Raw genomic sequence first — 11,588 nt, 5'->3', positions numbered from 1 at the left:
ATGTTTATCTCAGCTGAGTCATTACTCTATCAAATAGAGTCATTCAATCAACGAACATAGACGCTAGAAAGTTGCAAACAATAGAATGGAATAGTAACTTGAGGCTTGAACTTGAACTTTGTTAGTTGTTGGGATTAGAGATTCTTGGTTATCTTGAAGGTGCCTGTGTCCACTGTGAGGTGGGCAGCATAAGATCAGCACCATCAATAGCTTTTGTTACGGAGAAACAAATGACGCCATGGATCCCTTTAACCCTCCAAGAATCTCAGCCTTTACCAGCAACAAGGCACCCCTGACCATCACATATCCTCCATGATGCCTGACAGATGGTGTCAAGCACTCCATCATCTTTTCATTTTGTTCTGCTTCTCACTGATGTTATTCTATGTGAATCAAACACCTCAAACTTAGATTCATCTATTCATAACTTTTTTCCCAGTCATCCTCTGTACAATGTCTGTGTTCTTTTGCCTATCTTAATCTTTTCCTTCATGCGACTTTACCTTTGCTACTCTGAAGACCAGCATCCTGGAGTCGCTCATCACCATTTATATTGAGACTGGTGTTTTGTAGGTACCATTTAATGAAGCTGCAAGTTCTTTTAATGTGAGTCATCTGTTTCTTTTCCTGTTTTCTTTTGATACTTTTCCTTTGTTCACGTGTGCACCAGAACCTCACTTCTCCTTTTCTATTCTGGTTAGAGCCAGTTTGTGCTGTTATTTGAAGGGATTATTACACACCGTTGTATGAGGTCTTCAGTTTCTTGGCAATTCCTCACATGGGATAACCTTAATTTGTCAGAAGAGTCAGACTGATGAGTTTAAGATTACAGTTGTTTTGAGACTATAATCAAACCCACAAATGCTGATGCTTGAGATACATGCAACCCAGTCTCACATTAAAATGTGTAATAGCTACGTTGGTCCACAGGGCAAAGTGTAGTAGTTTCACAGTAACGCCTCTTAAATTGTGAGATGTCTACAATTTTTTTGGCCTATTCATTTCTATTGCCTGCATCCGCGTCATGTGACCGTCAACTTTCTGGCTACGAGAACAAAAAAAACATGGCTGCCATTCCTTTTATTTACAGTGAAAAATGCAATATTTTAAGATAGGTTTTATATTAAAATGTGTTTTGATGACATTTTTATCGAGAAATATGCACTTTATTTTCATAAAGTAACATAACTGCACAAAATTAATTAGCCTTTTAACGCAATTAACTTGGGTTAGCCGACACCATGTGCAATTGGACCACCAGAGTGATGGTTACTGAAAATGGTTCTCTGCACACCTATTTAGATTTTCCATTAAAAAACATCCATTTCCAGCTAAATAGTAATTTCCCTAATTATTAATGTCTAGACAGTTTCTGATCAATCTAAAGTTATTTAAATTAAAAATAAGTGTGCTTTCCAAAGATAAGGACATTTCTCAGTGACCCCTAACTTTAATGAGTGAGTATGTGTTTGTATAAAATATCAGTAAAAGTAACAATACCACACTGCAAAAAATACTGTCAAAAGTATTAATGTGCTGTTGGGCAGTTTAATCTGTAACAATGCATCGTAATTCATTAACTGATCATATGTATGGTCTTACCAAGGTAACTATAACTGTCAGAAAAATGTAGCTGAGTAAAAAGCACATTTCCTACTGAAAATTATGGGTGTATTAGGAACAGAAAAATTACCCCTAAATTGTGTTCAAGTACTCAGAAGACTACAATTGATTCCAGGAAACCAAGTAGATTTTAATCAAGAAATAACCAAAGCTTTGTGGTGCAGCCATGAACGTTAATTCCCAGTATCTCAAACATTGTGAAAGTCCATATCTTCCCAGTGTGCATTTCATACATGGCTTCTATTGTCATCTAACACTTACAATATAAGGCAACATTTACACATTGTACTGCTTTTTGTCTTTGTATGGGCTACTGAAAAGCATCTTAAGAAATGTTTATGCAAAATTAAACATTAAACAGACCTGGACACTCACAGTGGAAAACAGTCTGAATTAAGTGTTTCTACACACTTGTCGTCAAAACACAGCAAGGAACAGAATCTATGGATGATTTGTAGTGGGTTTAATTTGCTGTATAAACTCCTGAATTTTATATAGATTATTTTGTAAGTGGCCAAACTGTCATTTCTCTCATCCTCAAACACATTCTTAAATAAACTCTAAAATCTAACTGAAAACCAGATCTATACTCCGCTTTATCATCATTTTCCAACAAAGTGCCATATTTTCATCATTCTCCAAATAAATTAAACAAAGAAATTCATTTCACATACATATTAACAAAAGTTTCATCTCACATATACCCATATTTTACCTGACGCTCTCACCTGTGAATCTGTGTATGATTGAATGAAATGAATTGAGTGACTAAACAGGCTGACTTTAAAGTGATATTTAGAGTCTTCTGATGTGGGATTGTAGGAAGTGCTTATCCCTAGTTAGTGTATCGCCTGCAGTAGATGACTGTCCGCTTGCCCGCAGTGTGGGAAAGCAGCATGTAGTGCCGGCAGCGAACAGGAGCATTGTACTTCTGTAAACTTTACCAGCAGCAAGACATCAAGCCACCTTAATTTTTGGCACTTTAAATTGCTATCAGACAGCTGATGAAAGTCCGACTCAAACAGCTGATCTGTAGCGCAATACAGTGTGCAGCAGGCACAACTGCGCTTGTATGTAGGAATACGGTTGTGTAGTGTTGTGGGAATGTACTGCCAAAGGAAAAGTGTGACAGCAAAGTAAAGTGCCAAAAAATATCAAAATATAGCGTATATGTATTTCTTATGTGGGCCTTCTTTTAGGTGGCTAAAATACGTATTGCTGCTTGTACCGTTTACAGCAGTGCATTGCTCTGCTTCCTGTTGGTGCTATGTGCTGCTTCTTCACACAGGGGCCGAGCTGACAGTCATCTACTGCAGGTAACACTGACTAGGGATAAGGATGTCATACAACCCCAATCAAAAAGATCCAAACTATTCCTTTAAGTCTCCACTCACATAAGGCAGTGAAACAAAATGAGTTAATTGCAGTTATTTGACATTTTATGAATTAAAGTCATCCAATCCTCAAAGGATTTTACATTCAAGAGTAATGGTTTTGCTCTTCATTTCCCCCTCGAGTTAATCACTGACTATTGTCTTTCAGGAGGCGGGCTGTATCTCAGGCATGGCTGACTGGCAGTTGTGTCAATGAATGGGAAATGAGCGGCTGCAGCAAAAGTGGGTCTGGAGTGTGGACTGGGGAGAAAAAAAAAATAGAATAAACCACAAAGATTAAAAGTCAGATTTTGGATTTAATAAACACTAATTTATATTTACTGTAGTAAAAATATAATTCCTGCAGGTATGGGCAAGACACTGATTTTCCTGGCAGCCAAAGCTTTTACCATTGATTCATAATTCATCATTGAGTTAGCTGTGTATAGTCAGTGGAGGTGAGGCGTATTCTCTGTATCAGCAGTGTACTGGTGTGTTTTCATGTGTCTTACCATCCATATAAGTCAGTGTAGTGAGGAGGGGTGCATCTGAGGAAATATAGGTGTATTGCAGATCCTCCATTAATGGTGGTGTCAGCTGACCAGGAGCAAGAGATGTAATCATAGTTGAGGAAGCAGGATTTGGGCTGATATATTTCTTTTGACGAGCTCGACAGTTCTGAAACCAAACCTGGATGAAGGGAGAATTACTTTCATAACTAGTCTGAAGTCATATTATTCACTTACAGGTGCTGAAGTGGTGTCTACTGGTTCCACAACACTTCCCTTCTCAGACAGGGAATAATCAGACATAAAGGGAAGTCAGAGCTATTTTCATTATGGTGAACGTGAACACACTAAATACAAACTTAATTTAAGAACCCTGATGGTATTACAATATAAAAAAAGATTCTAGGCATTTGTCCAACAACAAGTGGGTCTAAATTGGCCGAGCATGTATATTTAAAGTTTTTCTGCACTGATGGACAAAATATATCGTGCCCATTTACAGGACTTCACTTGAGACCTAAAGCTTCACTGTACAGAGCTATCCATCTATCAAGAGAGTTTATCCTGACCAAACTGCTGAAGTCAAATCCTTTATCAAAATTTGTGTTCACTAGAGCAGCTCTTCTTGAGGCAGTAACATTTGCTTTACCTGAATGACCCTGCGACTGAGACCAGTCCTCTCTGCCAGTTTCTGGAGAGTCTGAGCATCTGGGTTGTTATCTTTAGCAAACTGAGTTTGCATCACCTGCATATGTAGAGATAATAGAAGGGGATATGATTACATGGTTGGAAGTTGATGGTGTTTGAAGTTTGACAACGTTATTCTCAAATTATATAGAGGAGTCAGCAGAAAAGTCAGAGTGCACACCGTCCGTGTTCAAATAACACTGTATTAACTACCAGTGCCACTAGAGGGCAGAAAACATCAGATGAACATGACCAAATGTCACTGGCCTATACTGTACATATAAATGAGCTTATTTACACATTGAGCAGATACACAGCAGCATTAGCATTCACAGGTATGTTTCTGACCACCTGACAAATGTAAGTCAAACATTCATTCTCCTTTAAACTCTGTTTTGGATTCTAATAAGTCTCGTCTTTAGCTTGTCAAAATGTAATCAAATAAGACTATTTATTTAGTAGCCACAGCAAATCAATGGCACTGCTGAATATTTGAATTTGGTTGTGTATAAGTGTTTGGCTATTAAAAATGTAAACAGAACAAGTTATCCTATCAGGTGGCAGCAGCTCACACTTCTGGGAAAGTCAATATATAGTGAGAGGAAGGCCCAGTAATCACAGAAGCCACACTCACACAGTACCTGTAACTGGTCCACAGTGAAGCTGGTCCTGGCCCTCTTAGCAGGTCTGGGCATGGGGCTGGAGTCTTCTTTGTCTGCCCCCTCTTCATCTTCTTTTGGTTCCTCTTTAAGACAGGACACATAACATTTATAGAAGACCTTTAAATTATCTTCCTGAGTGTCCTGCTATTGATCTGTCTGTCAAAATTGACAACACTGTCCACCCTGCCCCAGTGCAATGCTGCTCATTGGCCCCGGCACCTGAGGAGGTACATGACACACCAACCACCATCGCAGACCAAGCACACACTATGACTTACTGGCCAGACTCATGACCACCTATACTGTACATGGCTTAACATTACAGTCTCTACTGGCAAAGGTATATATCAATCACTGCAAAAATGTTCTTCATTAATAGATAGAGGTATATGGGAAAGCAGTTTTCTCAATGATTTGTCTGATCTGACACTAAACACCCAAGAGTTATCAGAGGCAAATGTTACTCACCTTACCATTTCATCTTGTGCTGTATTGTTTTTATAAATCAATTTACTGACTGTTGCTTGCCATCATTCACTCTGATCATTGTCAGCCATCCCATCCATATACTCACCATTTTCCTTAGCACGTTTGATATTCTCCACCATGATGTCATAATGTGGCCGGCAGAAGACCCTATTCTCTAGTAGTCCACATTCCTCTCCAGTGGACAGCTGGCGCCTACAAGAGGTGCAGGAGAAACATGCCAGGTGGAAGGTGCTTCCTCTCGCCCGACGAACCCAGTCACTGGAGTGGATGTTACGGCCACAACGAGCACAACGGGTCCCATATCTCCTGAAGAAATACAGGAAATGGGGAGAGGTGATTATGAGGAGAAATAATTGTAAATTAATAGCAAGGTTTATATGGAACCAAAGTAAATGCTGATGGTTTCATTATTATATCCATTACACTGTGTAATCAACATTTACTTGATTCATTACTTCATTACTGATACGTTGAAGCAAAAAACTTGTCTATTGTCAGTTTAAGCAATCAGCATATAAGGGTAAGCTCTGACGACAACTTACTAGGTCCATTTCATTTGGCCACTAATTACACTGACCCCCAGTCTGTGCTGATATATAATTCTTTAAAACCTCTTACATCTTCTGTGCCAATATGAGCCTACATGTGTTTCTAGTGAAACTATCAATGCACAAACTCTCAGTCTGGATTGGTCCAGAACAGGACTAACATATAGTAGACTAATTATAAATGTGTCTCGAATTAAACTATGCAATAGGGTTGTACCTGAATGCAGAAAAGGATATGAACAGACAATCATTTGTAAACAAACATCTATTTTGGAGTAACAACATTCATTTAGCCTTAGGACAAAGCTGCACTACAGCCCTTATTCCCTACTCACGACACATACATGTGTGGTTGATCCACTTTTGGAATTGTTTGTTATTAAAAAAAAAAAACCCAATTAAAATTCTTCACAACTTTAGCAAATCAAAAGAAAAAGAGGCAGCCCTGCTGATACTATTTTGGAACATAAGATTTTGCTAAATGTGCAGAGGCATGCCTAATCCAACATTTAAAATCAATCCATTAAAAAATAGCCTGACAATCATCACAGTTAATGTTTGAATTCTGTCATTCAGTAAACATGAACAGAAAGCACACATGCAGCAGGACAGTCCTCATGTTCCATTATTAACTGAACAGGTATTATAATAATTAAGACAAGGCTACACAAACAAAACTACTGAACACTATCGATAGAAAAACCATAAATCCATCAAACTTCTGCTTTTCTTTTGATTATATTATCTAAAATCTGGGTGTTTTGTAATTTCTAAAACAAGGAGACAGCCCCACCCACAGAAAGGTTGGGCCCCTGAAAAGGTCCAGTGAACAGGCCCTACCCAATCTGCTATCATGTGTTTACAGTGGACAGGCTGGAATCAGAGAATGCCAGCTTCCTCTTGAAAGTTATTTTGGCCGATTGATTGAGTGTTAGGGTGATCGGTGGTTGATTTGATAGTTGGAAACCTATCAACCAACCGATTAAAGGTTGCAGCTCTAATGTAACGAGTACTTTGACAATGAGCACCTGGATAATAGGCCATAACGTCATTCAGTACCAAAGACGGCTATATTATTTGACTAAATTTTTAGTTTTGTACTATGCCAGAAAGCTGAAATACACAAATTATATAAAATATGTTGTTGTTGTTACAATGAGTATTTTGGGTCAAAATAAAATGGGTTATTGTTACTTATATTTAGTATGAACATGATTACACTGGCCTACATGGGCCCCGAACCCCCGATTTACCTGAAGTAGTCAAGTTTGCAGAAAACTTGTTTATCCTTGATGTAGCAGCTCACATGTCGTCCCAGTGATGTATTACACACACTGCATGAGAGGCAGTGCACATGCCAGCACAAGTCATTCACCTGATATGGGAGGGGAAAACATTTATTTTTTTTAAACTAAATATGGCTTGCAACTGCTATTTTTTTTTTTTTTTTAAACACCCCTTAATAGTATATTTAATACTAGCCTAAAGGCAATAGAGATTACCCAAATTCTTGACAATACATTCATTATACTGAATTTCTAAGTAGCAGTTAGAATTTTAGGATATGGGTTTTGTTTACCCTAATTGTCCGTTTTGTTCTACACAGGCCTTATTCTGCAGTTGTGTGAATGACATCTCGCCATTACAGCCTACTGACCTTGAGCAGGTATCTGTCCACTATCTCCAGGCCGCAGGAGGAGCACACAGACCTCCCCGGCAGGGAGGCCGCAGGCGGGACCGACGAGGACGAAGAGAGGGAGGACGGAGAGTAGCAGTCCTCCTCGAAAATATCTTCAGGCCCAGAGGAACCCTGTCAGAAGATAGTGGAACAGCAGTTTATAAAAGACTTTTTCATAAAATTCTTCTTTCACAAAATGTAGGGACCGACGTCCCGTCAACGAAAGCGGAGCGGGTGAGTTTTTACAGTGCAGGCAAACAAAAACTGCTCTCAGAGAGGCCGTGTTGTTAGCGCAGGCTAATATCTGAGTTTTAAATGTCACTGTTAATGTTTGGATTCATTCAGCAGCTCTGTGAAGCGCGCACACACATGAACTACATGTTGTCCTAACCTTTCACACTTTGCCTCAACTCTTCACCCCACGACTATAAGCTGGGGAACAAGTGGTTCATTCGACATTGGAAACACCTACTGTGTCGACAAAAAAATGTCCCTGCTGCAGCGGAGTGAAGACAGCCTCCGTCGGTCCTATCTGTCCCTCCGACATGGTGTGAGCGACGAGTCCGGCCTGATGCGCAGCTCGCACTGGTGACTCAGCGGTGCCCCGTTCATATTCCACTGACCGCGGTCAGTACGACGAAGCTCAAACCAAAGTTAAATATCCGCTCAAACCTTTTTAGTTGTGGCGCCGTATTTTATTTATGTGTGGTAATAATTCAGTTTCCGACCGCAGTGGCCCATGTTCTCATTTGACAGAGGTATGCATGCAGTTTGACTTCGGTCACAGAGAACCAATGTGTGAGTACAATGAGCTGATCAGACCTCAGCCTGCTCACAGCTGAATCTATTCTGACTGATCAGACCTCAGCCTCCTCACAGCTGAATCACATTCTGACTGATTTTGTCAAGCAGCGCATGAGCACATGATAAGGAGCCTTCAGCAGGCCCTGGGTCTGCACCTCACATCTCTGCAGGCCCTGAGTCTGCACCTCACATCACTCACACAATGACCAAAATGCACACATTTAAATAAAATCATCTATTCCTTTATTTATTTTTTATTATTATTTACCCTTCACGTTAGGTAATATTTTGAAATGAATGCATTTTATTACAATGATCAGCCTTGGCTGCTTATTTTTCTGTTGGGTGGATAATGAATATAGGCCTTTACTGAGCACGGCCAAGACCTAGACCATTCAGGCTAATCAGCCTCTCATTGAGAGGCAAGGGAATTTAATGCTTAATCCAAATAGTAAATCAGATAATAAATCCTGAAAACATTTGCACTGATTTCCTGATATTACTTTGGGTTTGACCTCTATAATACTGCCTGTAAATATAGGCTATGTCAGATTATAGGTTAATACACTTTCTGTTATGGTTTAGGCTCTTCTTTCTTTCTCGGTTAGACCATACAACATGTACAGTAATACGCCATTCCCACTTAGATTTCCAGTTCTTTATTAGTGCAAAAAAAAGTATTTCATTGTATCAAACTGCTGCTACCTGAACGGGTATAGGCCGACATTTCGTCTCCTCCAAAATAACTCAAATATATGCTAAAAGTTCATGTTTGTTCCTCTGGACGAAAACAGTTTAGTGTTATTAATTCTGCAACATAAAATCTGTAACAGTGACATGAGGAAATGTTTGGTTTGCTCCCGAACTGTCAAATTAATCAAGTTCGGCAAAACATGCATTAGTTTAGATAAATTGGAAAATATTAGACTACTTGAGGAATCCTACTGGTAATTCTAGACATCTTAAACTATTAATCTACAATATACTCACCACGCTGTTGGAGACCGTCTTAAACATCTTCAGTAAAACATCTGTCGGGTCCTCCCGTACACCCCCCTTCAAGCCAGATGTTTTTATTCCACAGCAGCAGCCCAGGAGCCTGGCGTTTGACCCCGCTTATTTGTCTGCTTGCTCCAGCTAGCCAACCCGCTCGCTTCTGCTTCTGTTCCAGCTCTTCTGAAGACTTTGTTCACTGAGCACACACTTATATCTTTGTTCTGGTCATTTGAAGCAGCGCATTGGACCGCCTACTGACGGCCCGGACCCGCCCGCTGCAGAGTCACCAAGGACTTTAACTGTAAGGGATGATGATTCTGATTCGGACTTTTCTTTTCTTTTTTTCTTTTCTTTTCTTTTCTTTTCTTTTCTTTCTTTCTTTCTTTCTTTCTTTCTTTCTTTCTTTCTTTCTTTCTTTCTTTCTTTCCTTGTTTCTTTCTTTCTTACTTTCTTTCTTTCTTTCTTTCTCAAATATTTGGAGGGTACTGACTCCAGGTAGATGTAATCCAGATTTAAAGCAGTACAAAAAAAAGTAGATTATGTAAAGCAGCAAACTCTTTCCACTGCTATCAATGTGAAAACTTCAATTCAGGCTAATTAATTATGAAATCATTCAGCAATACTTTTTTTTTTTTTTTTAAAGGTTACTCAACTGGATTCATGTTTATTTTTATTAAATTCTCCACAGCCCACTAATTCTGCAATGCTTTAAGAAAACCTTATCTTCTTAAGAAGTCCAACATCTTTTCCTGTGAGAGCCATTTAGATTGTTAGCCCAGTCTGACATTATCAATATCCTCATCTTTTCCTGTCTTGCCACCAGGGACATTATGAACACAGCACAGGTCAGTCTTGGGGACTGAATTCTATTTATTTAGACATCCACACTGTCTGAAAGCAGCACACTCAGGGCAGCACACCAACACAGAAAAACTTGTTCATTTAATTCCCCAAACCTCATCAGTATATAGTATCTTAGATCAGAGTTTCATGGAATAAATTACCTGAAGGTGAAATTCAGTTTTTTTCATGTTACACTGAAGTATATTTACCTTCATAAGCATAAATAAATACACTCATTCTCGTTGATAGTCCATAGGCCTCATAATTTAAGACTTTTGAACTAACATTTTTATCTATTGAGAAATTGTTTTTTGCCTATTTTAACCTCTCCAGCTTTAAGGAACTGTTTCATAAACAATGAAGCAGGGGGGGTCTGGCATTAACAAGTGCCCCCCACACTTCAGAAAAGAGAAAATGCTCTTGATTCTACAAGCTCACCTCCTCATCCATGATTACCTTGTCAGACTTTAAGTGAAGCCGATGGCTAACCAAACACTGGGGTCAAAAAGGCAAGAATGAAAACATTCTCTGAGGGCACTTTAGTGAATGGCAAATCTAGAATCCCTTTGGTATTATCTGCATATGTCTGCAACCTGATACCTCAGTCCCCAGCCGTCTAAGCTGGGTCTTTAGGACATAATTTAATGGTGTAACGTCGACTGGGTTTAACCTCTGACAGAAAAGTGCAAAGCTGACCACTAACTTGTCTGAAAACTGAAATAATCAGCACCACAAAAAATGTCATTCATTCTTTTACAGATCTTCTTTTGCAATTATATCTGCATCAAGATGATATATATATATATATATATATATATATATATATATATATATATATATATATACATATATATATATATATATACACATAGATATATATACACATAGATATATATATATATATATATATATATATATATATATATATATATACATACATTTAATATTCATGGATAATTTCAAATTAAATATGTACATTTTGGATGTTAACTCTTCACAAGACAGTGTGTCTCAGTCACCAACATTTTTGGCTTACAAAATGTGCCTTTTATTTTTGTGTTTGTATTGGATTTATATAATTTATGGCATTGTTCATTTGAAGCTGCTAAAAAGAACTATTTTTTTGTCTCTTCTGGCAGCCTCTGTGGAGGCCATGGAGACCTCTTTAAGAAAAGATAAGATGTACCTTTATTGGTGGTCGTAGGAACAACCAGTGTGCAAACAGTACAATGCACAGAGTAGCAGTGTTAGGTAGGAGTTTACTAAGAGAAATCTAAAACTGGATAAAATTTTAAAAAAATATACTCAAATAAATTGATAAAGTTCTATAAATGCTATATACACTTGATGGATCTGTGTGCATATACCTGTGCAAT

The 11,588-nt window shown here is 38.5% G+C and overlaps 1 protein-coding gene across 1 annotated transcript; it reads right to left on the bottom strand.

The window, feature by feature from the left end:
• Window positions 1-2,939: 2,939 nt before the first annotated feature.
• Window positions 2,940-8,415, bottom strand: LOC141016950 (LIM/homeobox protein Lhx8-like). The gene is made up of 8 exons (XM_073491553.1): window positions 8,042-8,415; window positions 7,549-7,701; window positions 7,145-7,266; window positions 5,429-5,649; window positions 4,834-4,937; window positions 4,155-4,250; window positions 3,509-3,686; window positions 2,940-3,257 (listed from the first exon to the last, which is right to left on the bottom strand). The coding sequence occupies exons 1-8, from the start codon at window positions 8,114-8,116 to the stop codon at window positions 3,181-3,183; spliced, it is 1,026 nt and encodes a 341-aa protein (XP_073347654.1). The 5' UTR covers window positions 8,117-8,415; the 3' UTR covers window positions 2,940-3,180.
• Between the last annotated feature and the right edge of the window lie 3,173 nt (window positions 8,416-11,588).

This window comes from Pagrus major, chromosome 21 (assembly GCF_040436345.1).
Source record: "Pagrus major chromosome 21, Pma_NU_1.0".
Taxonomy (NCBI): Eukaryota; Metazoa; Chordata; class Actinopteri; order Spariformes; family Sparidae; genus Pagrus; species Pagrus major.
Note: the sequence above shows the minus strand (reverse complement) of the source record. Positions and strands in the feature narration are given on the sequence as shown.